Source organism: Sceloporus occidentalis, unplaced genomic scaffold, assembly GCF_023333645.1.
Source record: "Sceloporus occidentalis isolate IW3139 unplaced genomic scaffold, rSceOcc1.0.p SCAF_1, whole genome shotgun sequence".
NCBI lineage: Eukaryota > Metazoa > Chordata > Lepidosauria > Squamata > Phrynosomatidae > Sceloporus > Sceloporus occidentalis.
In genome coordinates this window covers 273,172,738-273,194,128 of record NW_028316981.1, presented here as the reverse complement: position 1 = coordinate 273,194,128, position 21,391 = coordinate 273,172,738, and the positions used below count along the sequence as shown (strand labels likewise).

At 42.5% G+C, this 21,391-nt stretch overlaps 1 protein-coding gene across 3 annotated transcripts in view; it reads left to right on the top strand.

Annotated features, from left to right (window-relative positions):
- The window catches only part of XRCC4 (X-ray repair cross complementing 4), a 144,297-nt gene that overhangs the window by 48,906 nt on the left and 74,000 nt on the right, over positions 1 to 21,391 (top strand). For all 3 annotated transcript variants that reach the window (XM_089493631.1, XM_089493638.1, XM_089493645.1), the window contains 3 exons: positions 3,297 to 3,463; positions 7,147 to 7,299; positions 8,170 to 8,273. In XM_089493631.1, the coding sequence (XP_089349757.1) occupies positions 3,297 to 3,463; positions 7,147 to 7,299; positions 8,170 to 8,273 (424 nt within the window). The remainder of the gene's footprint in view (positions 1 to 3,296; positions 3,464 to 7,146; positions 7,300 to 8,169; positions 8,274 to 21,391) is intronic.

Sequence of the window (21,391 nt, the reverse complement as noted above, 5' to 3'; positions counted from 1 at the left end):
GTATAACGCAGGCACATTGTATCTCCATTTCCCCCTTTAAAAAATAATTAATCACATTTAGAATTAGAAATTAATATATTAAAATAAACTATTAGTAACCAAATGATCAAATGGGCAGAGTGGTAACATAATACATGATGTGAGGGAGAGTTCGTTCACGGCTGAGTGATTCTATTCAGGAAAGGCCTGCTGGAAGAGATCCATCTTGACAGTTTTTTTGAAGCTGTCTAGAGATTTGATGGATCTCCTCCAGCAGGCCATTCCACAATCTTGGACTGGTAGCAGAAAAGGTCCTCTTGGAGGTTGCAGTTAGTCTGGTCTTTATAGGCTGCAATATAGGCTGTGCGGGATGGATTATACAGAAGTAGGCGATCCCTTAAATTGGTTGGGCCCAGGCCATGTAGGGCTTTAAAGGTGATAACCAACACCTTGTACTGTGCCCAGAGACCAATAGGCAGTCAGTGAAGTGATTTCAGGATAGGTGTTACATGGTCACTCCTAGTTTTTCTGGAGACCAACGTGGCTGCCATATTTTGTAATAACTGAAGTTTCTGGACTAAGCACAAGGGTAGCCCCATATAGAGCGCATTGCAGAAATCAAGTCGTGAGGTTACCAGTGTACGTACTACAGTTTTGAGTTAATAGATTGGAAAGCTTGGCCAAAACTAACAAAATGAACTTCAACAGGGAGAAATGTAAGATACTGTAATTAAACAGAAAAAAAGGAAATGCATAGATATAGGATGGGGGACACCTGGGTGTGAAAGGGATCTAGGAGTCCAAGTAGACCACAAGTTGAACATGAGTCAACAGTGTGATGTGGTAGCAAAAAAGGCCAATGCTATTTTAGGTTGCATCAATAGAAATATAGTGTCTAGATCAAGGGAAGTAATAGTGCCACTCTATTCTGCTTTGGTCAGGCTTAATCTGGAATACTGTGTCCAGTTCTGGGCATCAAAATTAAAAAAGGATGTTGGCAAATTGGAGCCTGCCCAAAGGAGGGCCACCAAAATGGTGAAGGACCTGGAAGCCATGCCTTATGAGGAAAGACTTAGGGAGCTGGGTATGTTTAGCCTGGAAAAGAGATGGTTAAGAGGTGATGTGATAGCCCTGTTTAACTATTTGAAGGAGTGTCACATTGAGGATGGAGCAAGTTTGTTTTCTGCAGCTGCAGACACTAGGACCCGGAACAGTGGATGCAAGCTCCAGGAAAAGAGATTCCACGTCAACATTAGGAGGAACTTCCTGATAGTAAGGGCTGTTTGACAGTGGAACAAACAGCCTCAGAGTGTAGTGGAGTCTCCTTCCTTAGAGGTCTTTAAACAGAGACTGAATGGCCATCTGTCGGGGATACTTTGTTTGTGAGTTCCTGCATGGCAGGGGGTTGGACTGGATGATCGTTGAGGTCTCTTCCAACTCCATGATTCTATGAATCTATGAAGACCTGTGTACATATGAAAGTTTATGTTCATTTTCACAAAAGGCATGTTTTTGTCTTTTTTGATACTATGTGAAGTGTTTTGTTTTGTGTTTTAAAAAAGGTTTAGTGTCTTACATAGACTATGCTAAGCTGTTAACAGCTGTACGACCTGACTCCACCTTTATTATTATTATTATTATTATTATTATTATTAAACTTTATTTATATAGCACTGTACATACAATAAAAAATCGATAAAAATGAAACCTGCCAATGGCATACATTCTACAGGATAATAACAAAATACATATAAAACAATAGGTAATAATACAAGATAGCATTAGATGAAATAAGCAAGCAACAAATTAAAAACATTGAATATCCCATATCAAGCAAATATCAGTCATATAACAATCAGACAATGCCTGGGAACGCTTCCCTGAATAATATAGTCTTCAACTCCATTTTGAATCTGGTTAGAGAAATGATGACTTGGGCTCGTGGGAAGGAGGTTCCAGCTAGCGAGAAGGGCTGAATCCGGGAAGGGGCGGTGGAAATCCCAGGCTGGGACAGCAGACTTTGACTACCAGAATGGAGGTTACGAGTTGGGGTGTAAGGAGAAAGAAGTTCAGATAAATAAGGAGGGGCCAGCCCATGCAGGGCCCCTTTGGGCCATTCTGTTTTGGCCCTAAATGAAAATCAAAATATAATTACATCTGTTGTTTAGTAATGGAGTGGCTTATATATTCCTTAAATTGTAACATCTGAATTGGCCATGAATTGCCAGGGACACAAAAAATTGGCACGATAAGTTTGATCAGATCTAAACTGTTGTGTAGAGAAAAATCTGACTTTAAATGAAGCATGGAGTATTCTGACATGCTCATAAGTTTTCTGAGTCGCTCTACACTTAATTTCTGTGAAAGGGGGCATATTCATTGTTACATAGCAGAAACTCTAGGAATGTTTGAGACTGTAAGGTCCAGGGACAGACTACTTCTGCTGTCTCATCTGCACTAGCTAGAACAGCCAATGGTTGGGAGTTACAATCAAACAGTACCTTCAGCTTGCATCATGTTCACAATTACAGCACCTACTTGTCTGGGATTAATCCCTGATGAAATCACTTGTACTTTGTATTGGATACAAATAAAATTAACTGTGTTAATCTGTGACAAAGAGAGATGTTTTGAGAAACTGGGCTTATTTTAGAGGTTTATTCCAGACAGACATATTACCAGGTTAGTTGTATTGGTTGGGAGATGGTGAATCCAAACCAGAGTAATCTGAAAACCGAACTCCTACTAGACTCATGCCAAGCAGAGAAGAAGGCAGGAATCAGTTCTGAGTGTGGTGTATTTCTCCAATTTTTTGAAGAACAGAAGGGCTTTGAACTGGTAAATCCAAAGCCTTTCCTACTGGTCATATGAAGCAATATCTTTTTGCTATGACCACCACTGGATCATTGACATTGAAACAGAAGGGCTGGCAGAGTTTTTTAATGTTCAGTAAGACTTGGAAGGGCCGACTGATACCTTTTGTCTGTGGACCTCTCTTGCCACAAGGACAAATGACCCAGTCCTTTGTTTGCCTCCCCGGGGGATATTCAAAGGATTGTAGCCTAAAGCCTTTTCTCTAACATATGATAAAGTTCCATCTCCAACTAAAATCAAACTAAATGGTTTTCACTGTTCAGATTCCCCATCCCTGGCTATCAAGAGAGTATTTTTGAAACAAGTGGCAGCAAGTATGGCAAGTGTCATACTATTTATAATGGGAAATCCTTTGTAGTATGTAAATAGCATGTCTCTGATTAAAAATGGGTTCTTGACCTTTTCTAGTCAAGTAATTTGGTTTTCCACCCACTTTATTCTAGTTCAGACTCGGCTCGTTGAAGCTGCAAAGAGTCTCAAGCCCAGCCGAAGTCATTATCAAGCTGATCAGCTATTGCCTAGACTGCATTGCAGGACTACATGCTAAAAACTATCACCTGCAACGAGAGAATAAGATACTTCTAAGTGATCTGACTGATCTTCAGGGGAAGTAAGTTCAAAGAAATAGCCTGGATAAAATATTCATCACTTGGCTTTTGTTGTTGTATGTTGTTGTTGAAGCTTGTATGCTGCAAGCTTCATATCATAAAAATGCAGTAGTAACAATGTAATTTCATTATGTCACATCTGATTCAATTTATCTAACTACTGAAATGAGTATGTTGATTTGCACCAGATATATGCATATTTAATATATTTTATGGGGTAGTATGCCACAAATTTCTTAGGGAACACCTGCAAAGAAGCTTAGTCAGTATAGGCTCCCCAACCCCCTAGTTGGTTGGAAAGTTTTCAGTGTGCAAAACCACTCCACCAGCATCTTGGTGTTATCTAGACAGTACAGTAGTCAGTGCCTGCTATGGTTGGTGGGCCAGTTTCGGCACTGTTATATCCTGTGTGAGATGCAACATCATCTCTAGTGGCGACCAGATGCAGTATTCCAGGCAATCAAAAATTACATCTGGCAGTCCCACCCCATGGCCTGTTTTAGACTCCAAGATCAAACTGTTTACTCAAAAGGTATTTTTCAACAGAATTTCTGGATTGGCGTCCCTGGAGGCGTCAAGGGCCACACAAGGCCTCCACAAACCCCATATGGCCTGTGGACTGCATAGTTTCCATGCCCAAACAATACAGTTAGCCCTCTACATTTGCAGCTTTGATTTTTTTTCTTTAAGTGTTCACAGATTTGATTAATATGTATCTATAAGTTCTTCTCAAGTGACTCTGTGGTCAACTTACATGAAAAGCTGCACTAGAAAACCTAGCGAGAGAAGACCTCTCTGAACATTTGTAGGTCCTAATGCAATTCTATGGTCTTCTGACAGAAGTTGACCATAGAGATACATTGGAGGGCCAGAGATTCCTAGAGAGGTGTTCTCTCAGCAAAAAATATAGGTTTTTTTATTTGTGGTTTTCCAATTTCACAGGGGTCCTGCACCCCTAACCCCAGCAAATGTGGAGGCCCCACTGTACAACAAAACTACATGATAGTCAGTAGACAATTCCCCTTAGATCTTGCTCAAAAGTAAATTTCTTTTCCATGTGTGTGTTGATATTTACCAAGAAGATTAATATAAATGATTTTTAATCCAAAGAGCTGTCAATTAATATGACAGATAAGTTGAATAATGCATTGCAGATATTTAAAAATGCAAGTTGAATATTAAGGTAGTTGAATACATTACCTGAAAATGTTTGTCAGAAATAGAAATAACAGTTCATCAACAGTCAGCCCCATCACTTCTAGAACAAAGAGCAGAGGTATAACAAATAAATCAAGAGATAATGTGACAAGGGATAGTAATAAATATAATTTTAACTTTACAGATGTTTAAAACACACTCTTTGTGTTAAGTGGAATAGGTTTTTATCATTTTTGAGAAGATAGATCTCAATCATCAATAAGGAAGACTCTGTCTAATATTTGTTATGCAGAATCCCTGTATGGCATTTCTCTGTGTGAAATTATTCAACTGCTGATGTTAAGTTAATTGCTTTTAGCAATTATAAAAGATGAATTACATCTGGTTTATTTATTTTTTTACCAGTGCAATCCTATGCAAGTCTACTTAAAAGCAAATCCCATTGAATTAAATAGCATTTACTTGCAGTTATGTGGATTGAAGCTTAAATGGCTATAATTCAAATATTTGCAGGCTGCCTCCTTATTGAATTGAATAATAGATGTATGTTTACCAAATGAAAATGTTCCATGGCTAGCTGATAAGCTGGGCTGACTTATGTGAATCTTGCAGGAACAGTGTAGAAAATCCAAGAATCAACTTCTCCCAGCTTTCTGGCACATGTGTTTAAGTTTGTCTCCTAGTGAACACTGTAGAGATAGTTCCATTCATGTTCATTTCTATATTTTACTATTTCTGTGCAGACTCCACTGACCCCACCATAACAGTAAAATTTTGATTTATATATGGAAATTTTCTTGGTAGTTAATTAGTTCATATGATCTTGCTTTTAAGAGTTATTGAGCTGATCTATACGGTAATGATACTGACATTTGCATTTAAATTAGGTGAATTATTTATCAGGTATTGAGCATATCTATAAAGCATATTAGGGTAGACTAAGTTATATATATATATACACATATACATATACATATACACACTCTGAATATGTAAAACTGCTAAATCTGTATTTGCTAATATTTTAGTATGGGCTAATGTTCTCTAAAGATTAAAATTAGTTCCAATCAGGTCTTTGTAGTTCAATGTACCCAAAAAATCAGTATTTAGAATGTTTTGTAGGCAATGTGTTAAATTCCAAGAATAGATGTCCTCCAGTATAAACTGGAATGACTTCTGCACACAGAAAGCAAAACTACATTCACTGATGGTAAAATGAATGTGAAACAGCACATGCAGTGCTAAATAGAAGCCTTGGTGGTGACCTCTTTTTTTGGGTGACTACAGTTCCAGTAGCAGGACCCAGAACAATGGATGCAAGCTACAGGAAAAGAGATTCCTCCTCAACATTAGGAGGAACGTCCTGGCAGTAAAGGCTGTTCGACAGTGGAACACACTCCCTCAATGGAGAGTGATGGAATCTCCCTCCTTGGAGGTCTTTAAGCAGAGGCTTGATGGCCATCTGTTGGTGATGCTTTGATTGAGAGTTCCTGCATGGCAGGGGGTTGGACTGGATGGCCCTTGTGGTCTCTTCCAACTCTACGATTCTATGATTCTAGCAAGCTTTTAGGCTTCTTTAGACTGGTGACTTCAGTGACTCCAATATGATGTTCTAATATTCCAATAGAAGAACTTCAGTTTTAAGAACATTTTTATTGTTTGTCTTTTCTCTGAGACTATATGGGACTTTAAGATGCTACTGTTTTTGATGGCTTTAGGTACTGAAGTGCATAATTGCTATGTAAATGCTGTTTCATGTCAGAATGCTAGGGTATTTTTTTAAAATATCTTTATTCAAAACAGTTCAAATATATAAAACCTTCCATACATTAACTTCAATCTTCCATATAAATATCACATAATTCATGTAAATTACTCATCTATATATCATATAATCCACAATTCATCTACAAATTATTTCCTATCCACACTCTCCCTACACCATCCATCACTTCTTCATCTTTATCACTCTTTCTTCTATCACTTCATATTTGAAAATCTGCTACCCTTATATCCTTCTTATACACTTCTCATCTATCATTCTACCTTCTCTTTCAATCTCTCTCTTTTCCTTCCTTCCTTCCTTCCTTCCTTCCTTCCTTCCTTCACTTACTCAAACCTTCAGTCACTTTCCAACACTTCACTTTACAGTATGCTACCATCCACACCACGATTTTCTCCCTTGCCCTGGCCATCTCTGAATGCTTTTTAGCCTTTTATTCATAAACTATTTTTACAAAATTATCTCACATTTTAAAGATTTCAACATAAAAGGGTTGATAACCTCTTTGTAAGACCTCCACAGTCTTTCAACAGTATAGATTATGTGTATCAATGATTAACACCTACATAACAGAAATCCTAACAAATTCATTTTTCTTGTATTGTAGTATTATTGTATTGTAGTAACTGACATTCACACACAATCGGGATTTTTGCGGTTCCTCACATTTTTATTTAAGTTTCTAAAATAGTTAGTTTGCTTTATAGACCTTGCTTATTTTTTTATTCAAAAATATTTTTAAAGGTTACAAAAGTGTGTTGAAGCTAAAGAAGAATTAGAGACTGAGCTATATACAAGGTTTATCCTGGTCCTAAATGAAAAGAAAACAAAGATAAGAAACCTACAGAAATGTTTAAAGGAAGCTGAAGAAACTGTAGTGGAAGACACACAAGCAAGGTACTGTTTATTACTTTCCTTACACTACCAAGAATTGTGCTTAAAGTGGGTCTATTCTCTATCTGACCTCAGTTGAAAACATACTGCAAAAATAGTCCAGTTTGAGACCGCTTTAACTGCCCTGGCTCAGTACTAGGGAATCCTGGGAATTATAATTTATTGTGGCATCAGAGCTCTCTCACAGTGAAGGCTAAATATCTCACAAAACTAAAGTTCCCAGAATCCCCTAGCATTGAGCCAGGGCAGTTAAAAAGGTCTCAAACTGGATTTTTCTGCAGTGTGTTTTGAAACAGAGAATTCAGAACTTTAATTGGAAAACAGATATCAAGTAAAAATAGAAATTGGACTGTATGTTGCAGGTTAGAGCAGAAACTAACTACCTGCCCACACTGCCCCTGACTATTTGTTGGCATTAAATCCACTGTACATGGAAAGTGCCTTTTCTTGATTTTCTGTGATCTTGGCCCCCTGCATCTCCCTGTGTCACTGTCCAACAATCCAATATTACCCACAGACTCTTGGAAATGTTGTGTGAGTACTGAGAAGGTGCTTTCAGGGAAAGAAGGGTAGGAAAAGCATCTTCCATCAGACAAGTATGTCAGTTTGGATCAACATTGTATTTAACTAACTTTTTTTAAAAAATGGAACCATCATAAATGATGAAATTATAAAGCAATGGTCATTAAAAAACCGAGTGGGGCTAAATCTGCCTTTTGTCACATTTGCCTAAAATACTCATCATTCGATAAATGTTGGTCACAGTTTTGTTCCTGTGTATTTTACAGAATCAGGTTGCTAGTGTATCTGTTTATAAATAATTATAAAATATATAATATTGTATAAGTTGAAAATGAATTCATATTGTTATAGGGTTAGTGTGGCTGCACAAGAAAGTAAAGTTGAAAGAGAAGTTTATGAAGGCAGTACTGATGAGGAAAGTGAAAATTTGGCAGAGCCTTCCACATCATCACCAGGTAGGGTAAACCAAATTTTTTAATATTATTACAATCAAGCCCACTTAATAAGAATGCCGCATAACAAAGTCACAAACTATCGGGCTTTTCTACTAGCAAATGAATGTGAAAGTATACAATAACAATATCTCTGAAAATGAGTATGACTTACTGTTATTTAACTTAAAACATAAATTTGGAGAAATAAAATAATGTAAGTATCCAGATCAATTCTCTCCTATTTTCAAGATGATGTTTTTATTCGTTAGCTTGGTTTATTCAGTATTATTTTTGTGTTTTATATGGTTTGATAGATGAATTTTGTATTGTACTGATTCATTCTTTTGATGTATACTGTTTTCACAGCATTTCATGAATTTCTTGAATTAAATAAATATGATCACAATTTGGGAATGCAAAATAGGTTGCAGCCCCGTGTATACTTACTAGAAAGTAAGGGCTGAAACAGATGGCCCGGAAAGTGCCACTGCCCCAATCCGGCCTAAATAGGAGTGGCAAGGAGCTGCTCCTATTTGAGTCAGATTGAAGCCTCCCCACTGTAGCTTCAGCTGGCTTCCAGCTGACTTGGGGACATGTGGCATCTAAATGCCATGCTTCCAAGTTGACCGGAAGGTGCCCAGCATGTAATTATGGTGCAACTTCCAGGTGACTTGTGGGTGTGGCGTCTGTAGAAGCCATGTCCCTAAGCTGGCTTCAAGCTGGCTGCAGCTGCCAGTCTGTTCCAGCCCTAAGTCTCATACAAATTAACAGATGTCACCATTTATTTGTTTGTTTGTTTGTTTGTTACCTCCATATCAAGCTTTTTTTTTCTGGGTCTGGACCAGACCCAGAGTTGCACAGGTTAAACTAGATGGTGTCATTTTTTAGGACTGTATTATTAAACATTTTTTATGTGTTAGAGATTAAAAAGGGCTAATATAATTGTTACCCCAACTAAAACAGACCCCTTGATTCTGTCGGAATTTGGTAAGACATCACCTAAATTTAAGTCTGATTCAATGAATCTCTTTTAGATAAAAAAACCCCTGAATTTAGCTCTATGAATCGAAAAATGTATAGAACGTTACATTATAGAAGTGTGTTTGTTAATTTAACATGCAGATAATCTCTGAAACAAAGCAGTGTTCAAATCAAGTTCTCCTATATCAGGCAAATAAACATCTGAACAATGGAAGCTTCTCATCTGGCCTGCTCAGGAAGTTTTTGCTCTTATCTTTCAGCAGACATAAGAAATTACAGTCCATACTTGCCTAATGCAGGGGATATGTTCCTGACCCTGCCCCCTCTGCTTAAGGCAAATCGCACGTATACTTATGTCCCATTCATTTGAATGGGGCATGCCCCCGTGGTGCGCGCCCCATTCATTGTATTAGGGCTTGCTGTCCACATGGCCTCAGGTCTGCTTATGGCAAGCCTGTGTACGGTGTGGGCACACTATGTTTAAACCCAAGGAAGGTTTTGTATGGAAATGAGCTCTCATTTGCAACCTGGCAAGATTCTGCATGTAATGGATGCCTAGCTTGCAAATTCAGATGTTATTGCATGGAAATGAGCTGCTGTAGGTTTCAGTCCAGGAAAGTGTTACAGTATGTTTTACTCATAAGATGTGCATAGAATTTTGCTGTGCTTTGCAAGCTATTGCAGTGGGGCAAATTGCTATGATTTATATCTGTACCTACCCTCATTGCTTTGGGCCTTCCTCTTGCCCTGAATTTGACACACAACAACTGAAGTGCAACTCCTGAGAACTTTCCTTAAAATGATCAAAAAATGTTTCAAACTCCTTTTTCTGTAACATTTTGAACTGTAAATCAAAATCTAAGATATGTGAAATTTCAGCATTTTGGGAATTTGATGAATTATGTTGGTAGATAGCCTACCTGAATCAGAAAATTCAATTTAACACCTGTTTTTCAAAACTGAGTTGATTAAGAACAGGAGTATATCCACCATTACATTTCAAGTTCATGGGAAATTAAATCCCTTGTTTCCCCATCAAACAATTATTCCTTCTAACTTCACTGTATTCCCAAATCATTATTTGACTAAGCGCCAAGACAGACAGCCCTGAAGGGGTGGCTCGCCCCTTCTGAAGGCAGATTGAGACTGTGGCAATCACACGCCATGGCCCCAGTCCACCTTGAAGCTTCCCAAAAAAGAAGGGACAAAGAGCTGCTTCTTTTCTGGGCAGCTAAAAGCTGGCTTTTCCCAGCTGCCACAGCCAGAAGCAGACTTTAAGGTGCTCCGATGACATGCGGTGTATAAACGCTGAGCTGCCAGAGTGCCCAGAAGCCAACCTATATATGGGTGGCTGCTCAGCGCTTTTGGGAGTCTTGGGGGATGGGCGTCTGTACGCCAAACTCCCAAGACACCCGGAAGCCAGCTTTTTATGGTCTGTTCTGGAACTTTGACTCATGCATACTATTTGGACTTCCTCAGGATTTGAAGATTATTCCATATCTCTTATATTTTAAACCTACACTGCCATGTAAAGGATATAATATTTGTCATGATACTTTTGATGACTGACTTTAAAAAATAAACAAGCTCTAACTTGGGAGTCTTCAGAATTGAAACTACACATTTCTATACACTAACATGAGTAAAAGGTATTCTACTTATTGCTATTAAATAAAAAGACTGAAATTCTAGGATGAAATAGTGACACTTAAACACCTCTCTAACTGATGGAATTATTTCTAATTTTAAAATAAAGAAGCCCTTCACTTTAACCACTGCACAACTATTATGAAGCTGAATACAGATCACATTGTGCTTGTCATTTTGCCATGCCAGCCCACCCCCCAAACCAATTTATACAATAAGCCCCAAAGGCTGCTACTAATAGTAGCCTATGTTGACAGGTTCAATTTAGAAAAAAATAATTCGATAAGGGTGACGTTCCACAAGAGTGAGCTGTCTTTCAAATGTCTGTTATATAGCAATATCCATTTGCAGAAAGGTTTTAGAATTAACAGCTTTGCTCTTCTACTATTCTGTCCATCATGTGCAGGCAGATAGAGAACAGACTATTCCATGTTTGCCACAAGGAAGAAATTTACAGCTTCTAAGATAAAGCAATATGGAAACCTGAAATTAATTTTCAATTTAATCTAAGAACAGTATTATTCTGAATACTTTGAAGCCTGGTCATAATTTAACTTAATAATCAAACAGGATAAAAATAGTATTCATATTCCTGCTAGTCTGCCTACTCATATAAACCTCTTGAGCTGTTCTACAAATCTTTAACACCCTTCTTGAAAGTGTACCTGTCATGCGATGCTGAAACAGGGGAAAGTGTCCTGTGGAGAGCTTTCCATCATAAAGATGAAAGAGAGCTTCCAGGCTTTTTGGATTAAGTGTTCTTGGGTCTCTGCACAAAGATAGATGCTATGGTTTTTTGTTAAAAGGAATTATTACTATAAACTGATACAGTATTAAATTCTCATCTGATCAATTTCATCACTTAGGCATTGCATCAATTTAATATGCTTAAGTCTTACCCTCTAAAACTGAATTTCACATACTTCAGTACCATATTGGCAGAAACAGTTTCTTTAACAAAAGAAAGCTTGTTTATTTTTTGTATTTTGGGCAGCTTCAAGGTGGATTGGGGCCATAGCGCATGATTGCCACAGTTCCAATGCGCCTTCAGAAGGGGCGGCTTGAAGCTGCCCCTTCAAGTGTGTTCTACAGAATCCAGTTCTGTCGAAACCAGTAGGAATTATGCCTATGAACTAAAAATTATCCATATTTGCACATGAAGGCAGGAATTCTCTGTTGTCAGGTTAGAGATCATAGGTCAGGGGCAACCTGTGCATTTACTGGCAGAGCTCTCTTTCCATTCTGAGGAGCAGTAAAATCCAGAGAAGATTCACCATGCCCACAACAGTGGATCTACCAGCTGCTCTTGCTATCCAGTGTTCCCTATCAACTGTTGGAGCAGATGTGCTTATGGAATTGATTCCATCTATCTTCTGCAGCCCACTATACAGCCAAACTGATACTTTGGAAAGCTGGGAGGAGGAGACAGACCTGATTTAGCAACACAGTTGGGAAGTGTAGTGTGTGGAATCAAAGTCCATTTGTATGAGTTTAGTGCTTCAGATTATCACCATTGTGTTTAGAAACAAGATTTTAGTAAATAACCTGTAATCCAAATTTATAAACATTGAAATACAGTCCATTTGAATTATGGTTCAGTTCTGCACAGCAAGTAGGAGTAATATGTTAGTTCTTCTTCCTCAAACCAGTAATGGCACATTCACCTAAGGTAGTGTCTGCAATTTCCAAGAAGCAGCAATATCCATTCACCCCAGTCCACCCTAAGGGTCAGTATGTATTTATTTATTGGTTGATTTATTCATTTTGTATCATTTCTGTCAGCACAAATTAAAACAAAGTACAGCTTTAAAAACTGTTAATGCAAAAGTCATAGACACACAAACACACACAAACAATTCTGTTTAAAAACAAGTTAAAACAGTTTTAAAAGCATATTGAAAAATAATAAAATTATACATGTGCAATATATCTGAGTACACTAATAGATCAGTGTTTTGTTTATAGTCACATTTCTATTTAGACTTTTTTGATTATGTGGCTTTATGAAAAAGGAATGTGAATTATAATTACAACAGTAATTATAAAAAAAAAACTACATCAGCCTTGAAGTCAGATTTGCTTATATTTGGAATCCTTAGGTTAGAAGAAAGTGGGCTGATTTAAAAGCATCTCTCTGTTTAGTCCAAGCATACGTTCCCATTCTAGAATCATTTTTTCCTTTTATATGATTTTTAACACCTTTGCCTGATGAAGAAGTGAGTGGAGCTTTGAAAGCTTGCATAATGTATTTTGTGATTTTTAGTTGGGCCAATGAAGGTATCAATGTTTTGAGGATTTTAGAATTTGCTGTATTTTGCTGTACTGTATGAACAACATGACTTCTCATTAATATGTCTCTAGAGTCAAGCTCTGAAAAATCTATTTGTAAAACCTTGTAGCAGAAATGAGCTTTTATGCAGTGCTAGTGATTGGATGATCCTTATGGTGACATTAGGAGAAACCCCATCCCCATATGTACAATATCTCAGAAAAACAAACAATTCCTTTTATTAACAAGGTAATGACTAAATGGATAGATAACATATATGCCATGCTTCTATTTTTTAAAAAAATCAAAAAGCAGACTGCTTGCCTGAATAATTAGGAGAAAGTCAGAACTGGTGTCTGAGGGGCTGAACAGACCGCCCCTAAAGGGGCTGACCAGACTGCTCCATGCTGCCAAATTCCTTGCTGGATCGGGGCTGTAGCAACTGCACTCCACAGCCCTAATCTGGCCTTTCTGTGGCGCAAAAATAAGCTGCAAAAATTGGCTCCTTTTCACACCCTAGCGGTGGTGGCAGCTTTTCGGCTCTCCTTTGGGGCAGCACGTTTAAATGCTATGCCAACGGAGCGCTGTGATAACCCCTGCCATGCAGTTGGGTGTGCGCCATGACGCTGATGTGGGGACGGTGTGGGGCGGCCGGCATCCATTCGGCACAACCCCATGCCATTCCCACACTGGCGTATAATGCCGGTCTGTACAGGAACTGAGTCAGCATTCACTGCTGACACCAGCATTCTGGCATCCAACCTTGTGGAATCTAATGTGGTTGGAAAATTGGAGAGAGCCACATTCATACTAGGACTGAGGTAGAATATATGAACTGTATTTTTATAATATATGCATTATCATTCATTGATTCTAGATTCTTTATTGTGTTGTTAGTGGATCCTTCTCTTTTCTTAATATTGGTTCTATTCTAATGTAATTTTCTTGCATTTCCTCTTTTGTTCCTTCTTTCTCTTCTTTATAAACTGGGGAAAAATCTTTCTCTTTTACGTGAGGACTTTTGCCTCTTTTCTCTCTTTCTTCATTTATCCAATCTACCTGCCAGGCAGCAGTTTTCAACACCACTATATCCTTGTTGTCTATCTCAGTTCTGGGTATTCATATGGGAAGTATGGATACTGGGAATACTCATCTTATGCTTCTGTTTCCTATTCTGATTGCTATGTACATAATAAAATAAATAATAAAATAAAAAATTTATTTGTATACCGCCCTTCCATCGATCAGGGCGGTGAACAGCATATTAACAATAACAATACAAATACACCATAATACATAAAAATGCAATACATCGATATTAAAAACAAAATTAAAACCCCATCAGCCGGCCACCATTGTCGTCGGGGGGGGGGGGGGGGGAAGACCAGCTGGAACTTCATTCGGGGAATGCAGATTGAAATAAGAAGGTTTTTAGCTCCTTCTTAAACTGGACCAGGGAGGTGGCCGAGCGGAGCTCTATGGGCAGTGTATTCCAGAGGGCCGGGGCGACGATGGAATATGACCTCCTCGTTGTGGAGGTTAGTCTAGCCCCTGGGACCCTCAGTAGTTGCTGCCCAGAAGTTCTGAGGGTGCGGGGCGGAATGTATGGAGAGAGGCGGTCCTTCAGGTATCCTGGGCCCAAGCCATGTAGGGCTTTATAGGTTATCACCAACACCTTGTACTGTGCCCGGAAGCGGATGGGCAGCCAATGCAGATCTTTAAGTATAGGTGTAATATGACTGGCCCTGGAGGTACCAGTGACCAGTCTGGCTGCCATATTCTGTATCATCTGTAGCTTCCGGGTATGGTATAAGGGTTGCCCCATGTAGAGCGCATTGCAGAAATCCAATCGAGAGGTTACCAGAGCATGTACCACCGTTTCAAGGTCTCTCTGGGCCAGGTATGGGCGCAGCTGGCGAATAAGCCGAAGCTGATAACAGGTGTTCTTGACCATTGCATTCACCTGAGCTGTAAGGTGAAGCGGCGAATCAAGAAGCACCCCCAGACTGCGCACGGAGTCCTTCACGGGAAGCGTGATCCCGTTCAGGACAGGTGGAACCACTGCCATTCCTGGACCAGGGGAACCTATCACAAGTACCTCCATTTTCTCTGGATTCAGACTGAGTCGGTTTTCCCTCATCCAGCCCATTACTGACTCCAGACAGGCCACGAGAGGAGAGACGCCATCCTCAGTCACTGCATCAGTCGGAGACATAGAGAAGATTATTTGGGTGTCATCAGCGTACTGATAACCCCGCGCCCCATGTCTCCGGATGATCTCTCCCAGCGGTTTCATGTAAATGTTAAAAAGCATGGGAGACAGAATGGCTCCTTGAGGGACCCCAGTTGTGAGGGCCCTCTTATCGGAGCACACGTCTCCCAGCTGCACCATCTGGAACCTCCCAGAGAGGTAGGACCGGAACCACTGGAGCGCAGTGCCCACCTCTGCCAGGCGCCCCAGAAGGATACCATGGTCTATGGTATCGAAAGCCGCTGAGATGTCCAAGAGCACCAACAGGGACACGCTTCCCCTTTCGATGCCCAGACGGAGATCATCGACCAAGGCGACCATGGCCGTCTCAACCCCGTAACCCAGGGGTCGGCAACCTACGGCCCGCGGGCCAGATCCGGCCCGCCGAGGCCTTTCTACCGGCCCCCGCGCAGTCCTGCCGCCGATTGCCGCCGTTTCCACGCCGCTCCAGGCGCCGTTTTGTTTTTCAAAATGGCGGCCGAAGTCTCGCGTGACCTTTCCCAGGACGGGAAAGGTTGCGTGAGACTCCGCCGCCATTTTGAAAAACAAAATGGCGGCGGAGGAAGAAGAGCAGGGCCGCGCAGCCTGGGGTGGAGGAGGCAAAGGATGAAGACTGGTGCCGCCCTCCCCGCCTCCCCGTGGGGCTCCGCGTGGCCCTCCCCGCCTCCCCGCGGGGCTCCGCGCGGCCCTCCCTGCCTCCCCGCGGGGCTCCGCACGGCCCTCCCTGCCTCCCCGCGGGGCTCCGCGTGGCCCTCCCCGCCTCCCCGTGGGGCTCCGCGCGGCCCTCCCTGCCTCCCCGCGGGGCTCCGCGCGGCCCCGCACTGCCCACCTCCTCCTCTGTCTCCTCCGTCCTGCCCCCAGGCCGCGCGGCGCATGGAGGAGGGGGAGGAGAAGAAAGAAGAGGAGGAGGAGGAAGAGGAGGGAGGAAGAGCAGGAGGAGGCAGCAGCAGGAGGAAGAGGAGATGGGGCAGCAGGAGGAGGAAGAGGAGGGAGGAAGAGCAGGAGGAAGCAGCAGAAGGAGGAAGAAGAGGAAGAGGAGATGGGGGCAGCAGGAGGAGGAAGAGGAGGGAGGAAGAGCAGGAGGAGGCAGCAGAAGGAGGAAGAAGAGGAAGAGGAGATGGGGCAGCAGGAGGAGGAAGAGCAGGAGGAGGCAGCAGCAGGAGGAAGAGGAGGAAGAGGAGATGGGGCAGCAGGAGGAGGAAGAGGAGGGAGGAAGAGCAGGAGGAGGAAGAAGAGGAAGAGGAGATGGGGGCAGCAGGAGGAGGAAGAGGAGGAAGAGGAGATGGGGGCAGCAGGAGGAGGAAGAGGAGAAGGTGGTGAGTGGCCAGAGGCCACATGGGTTTTTTTGTTTTATTTTGCATTCTTTTTAATTGCTAACAAGTCTCCCTGCTTTGACAATGATAGTGTGGTGGTGATGATGATGAGTCAGCTTGAGAAGCATGCAACTACTGTTTCAGAAGCTGAGAGAGTGTCACCTTGCAAAGTGTGTTTTGTGTGCTTTTAACAAGTCTCCCTTGCTTTGACAATGATAGTGTGGTGATGATGATGATGATAATGATATGAGTCAGCTTGAGAGGCATGCACGCACTGTTTCTGAAGCCAAGAGAGTGTGACTTTCCAAAGTGCCTTTTCTGTGTGTTTTTGGTTCTTTAATGGTGATATTGATATCAGAAAGCCTCTGAGGCAAGGCCAATGTAAATTGCTGTGATTTTTACAAACCCATGCGCAGTGAAGAAAAACCAAAGTCCCTTGACCAAGTACACACTTCTGAGAAGTACACTTGGTCCAAGAACGGTGAAACCACCTTGACATGTTCAATATGCATAGCCATGTTAAACCATGCTAAGTGTTAAACCCAAGGGGTTTGGTTATGGAATAAGCCTCTGAAATATGCAAGAGGCCATGTTAAGTAAAGCTATGTGAAATGCACAACTGTGCTGTTGTGTGTGTTTTGGAATGCAGGTTGGGGGTGTTTGTCCAGAAAGGGACCGAGGAGGAGAGGGCGGTCACATGCCTCCTCCTCCTTGCAGGGCTTCGGTGGAGGCTCCGTCCCCGGAGGGTGGCTCTGTCCTGGAGGGTGGAGGCTCCGCCCCCAGCATGCAGCCCCGCCCCGGAGAGTGGAAGCTCCACCCCCGGCTTCGGCCCCCCAACTTGTCTGAGGGACACCAACCCGGCCCCCAGCTCCAAAAGGTTGCCTACCCCTGCCGTAACCCGCCCGAAAGCCGGTTTGAAATGGGTCCAGATAATCCGTTTCTTCCAAGATCGATTGAAGTTGGATTGCAACCGCCCTCTCGATCACCTTCCCCAAAAATGGCAATAACGATACTGGCCGGTAATTATTATGCATCAGAGGGTCGAGGGAGGGCTTTTTTAACAGCGGTTTTACAGTGGCCAATTTTAAGCTGGATGGAAATTGCCCATCCCTCAGAGATGTATTTATAATCCGGTGTAACAACGAGGTTACAGCCGGTCCCCCCTGAGCCGCTAGCCATGAGGGACAGGGATCGAGAGAGCAGGTTGTCTTCCGAACGCTTCCAAGGATCTTGTCCACATCATCGGTACTTACCAACTCAAACTGATCCAGTTTAATGGAGTCCACGGAGGCTCTGGATGCCTCTACCCTAGGTTCTGCTCTAATGCCGGCGTTAAGACCTTCGCTTATCCGAGAGGTTTTATCCGCGAAGAAGTTGTTAAATTGGTCACAGCAGGCCTTAGAAGGTTCAAGGATCTGGTTCAGGGCAGGAGGGAGCTGAGTTAGCTCCCTGACCACTTTGAACAACTCTGCTGGACGCGACTCTGCGGACGCGACACGAGCACCATAGAACGAGTTCTTAGCTGCTCGTATCGCCTCTCCGTAGTCCTCCAAAAGGCGGTCTAGGAGAGCCTTGTCGGCTAAGCGTAGGTGTTTCCGCCAGCGGTGCTCTAGCCGTCGCAGGTCCCGCTTCCTCGCCCAGAGATCTTCCGTATACCAAGGCTTACGTTTGGAAGCAGGCTTGAGAGGGCGCTTGGGAGCGATACTGTGTATAGCCCTAGAGAGACCGGTATTCCAAATACCAGTCAGGGCATCAACAGAGTCGCCGTCACTTCCAACCATGTAGCCCTCTAGGGCTTCCTGGAACCTTTTGGGTTCCATCAGCCTTCGAGGGTGGACCATCCTAATAGGTCCACCACCCCCGGGGGGTATCTGGGTAGAGACCTTGATTTTTGCCTCCACAAGGAAATGATCCGTCCATGACAGGGGGGAAATATTGGTTATTTCCGCCCACGGATTTTCCGCATCCGAACAAAAAACCAAATCCAATGTATTACCCACAAAATGCGTTGGACCCAAAATCAGCTGGGACAGGCCCATGGCCGCCATGGTATCCATGAATTCCCGAGCCGCACCGGATGGAACATAGCTGGCCGTGAGGGAGATGTTGAAGTCGCCCAGGACAAGTAGCCTGGGCGTCTCCAGCATCAGCTCCGCGACCAGCTGTGTCAGCTCGTTAAGGGAGTCCGTTAGTGCACGGGGTGGCCGATACACCAACAGAATCCCTAGACTGTCCCTAGCTTTTAGGGTCAGGTAAATACACTCGATAAAGGAAGTCTGTCGGATGTGGTTCCTGGTAAGAGACAAGGTGTTCTTATATATCAAGGCCACACACCCCCTGCCCACCTAACCTGGGCTGGTCCTTCACCGAAAACCCGGCAGGAAGGGCCTGTGCCCACACAGCATCCCCTTCAGGCCCAAGCCAGGTTTCGGTAATGCAAGCCAGGTCGCACTTGCTGTCATCCAGCAAGTCATAGATTATGTGGGACTTGTTAATTGACCTGGCATTGCACAGGAGCAGCGACAGGGTTTGTGGCACGGTTGGAGTGACCCTCAGGTCCCTTTGGTTGGGAGGGGGACAGGAAGGAGAGATAGATATGACACATCGATCTCGCCTTCCTCTGTAACGCAAGTCCCCTCTCCCACCGCCATACCTCCCCTTGCCCCACACTACCTCAATGGGAGCTCCACTCATGCCGATGTTATCCCCCTCCTCCCCAGCCAAAGCGCCCCCCGCGTCCATGTCCTCTCCCTCCCCTTCCCCAACAATTAGAAGAGCAGAGGTCAGCCACTTCAGGCATCCTCTGCTCTAAGGCTGACATCCGCACAGTCTCTCCCAACTCTTGCACAGCCAAGAATCCGCAACTGCGCAGTTGTGCAGTTGCGGGGCTGCGGAGTCCTCCAAACAGTCCGTGGGCGGCCTCTCTGGGACGGTGCGCAGATGCGCACCTCCGACACCCCAGAGAGAGCCACCCGGCAGCAGCGCAGCCCCTGGCCCAAAGTCCGGAAGGAGAGGGAGGCGTGGTGAAGGAGGAGTCCGCATCTATATCATTCCCAATACCATTCTCCAAGATGATGTAGTTGACCCTGATCTCTCTGATCTTGCTGACAGCAATCTCTGTACGTTGCATTCTGGCACAAACTTTTGCCTTATATTCTCCACCACCACCCACATCAAGAAAGACTGCACTGCTGCAAATTACCTACACTACACTCAACCGCTTCTATTAATTTACTGCAACAATTTATTCTCCTTTAGTTCTGTGCCGCCTTCTGGTTTCAGCAACTCCACTGGTTTCTATTACTGTTACCAATGGATCCAGCCTTCATATGTTCTTGGTTCCATCCTCAGTACCATATCCTCCTCAGATGCTGCATGGTTGTTTCAAATGTCTCTTCTAATGAAGAACAGAATTTGGACTCTTTTCCATCTTCTTCACTGCTAGCTTCATCTCCAGTTGCAGAGGACTCCAGTGTTTCAGAACATGAAGACTTGAAAATCATGCTGATCTTATTCTGAAATGGGATAAGTCTTGATAGTACAACTCCACCATCACCTCTTTCTGACCCCAGTTTTCCAGAAGATAGATTCTGCAGGCTCTATATCAGTAATGATTCCTCTTTTACATATATTTTTGATTTGTTGTGGAGCTCAGAACTGTACGCAGTATTCTAGGTGAGGCCTGACCACTCTATTCTGCTTTGGTGATGCCCCACCTGGAATACTGCGTACAGTTCTGGGCTCCACAATTCAAAAGGGACATGAACAAACTGGAGAGTGTACGTGTTTAGAAATATTTGGTCAACACTTCTGTTCATCTGCACCCCTTGCAATATGTGTTGCCAACATGCAGGCTTGTGTGTCTTCTATCAACATTTTCTCTGGAAAAAAAGTGTTTTGGTTTTTATTTCCTACTACCAGATGAATAAAACAGTACTGTAATGCAATTTAAACAAAAAGCAAACCATCTTGTGGGACAGTAGATAAAATCAACACAACACGTGGCAGGCTGTACTTCAAAAGTTAACTCTAGGCTATTGCTCTCTATCATTATACATAGCTATGCTCTGTCTGTGTGGCAGAAGATACAAGACAGAAGCCTTCTCACTCTATATCCTTTTCCTGTCCTGAGCTTCCAGACTACATCACAATTACAATACCTGGAGAAACATCACCAATGGCACCTGTGTGTTAATTAGTGTACATCCGGGTTATGCTGTCAAATTCTACTCTTGTCTGCCTTCAAGCATTTTTTGTTCTATCACTTTTCTGAGTTTTGGGAGATTAGGTTTCTGCTTTGCTAGGAAAGGATGCTGTCAAAAGATTACTACCCTGATGCAAGAACACTGGAAGTTTTTCACCGTACATCATGGTGCCAAAGTGAGAAGGGCGTCTATATCTCATCCTGTATCCTTGGGGGAAAGATCAATAATTACATCCTGTTCTGGAAATTCAAGATGTTCACTTTCCAATCTATTTTTTTTTCTTGACTGAGGAGATTGGTTTGCCTCAATAGATCTTAATTTTACTTAACTTTTAGATTTTTAATTGGTGTTTAGCTTTTAAATGTAGTTGTTTTCATTCTCAATTTACTGATCTCAGTTACCTTGAGTGCCATTCATTTATGAAAAAAAGTGAGATATAACAGTAAACAATAAAGAATCAGTTATTAACTTTC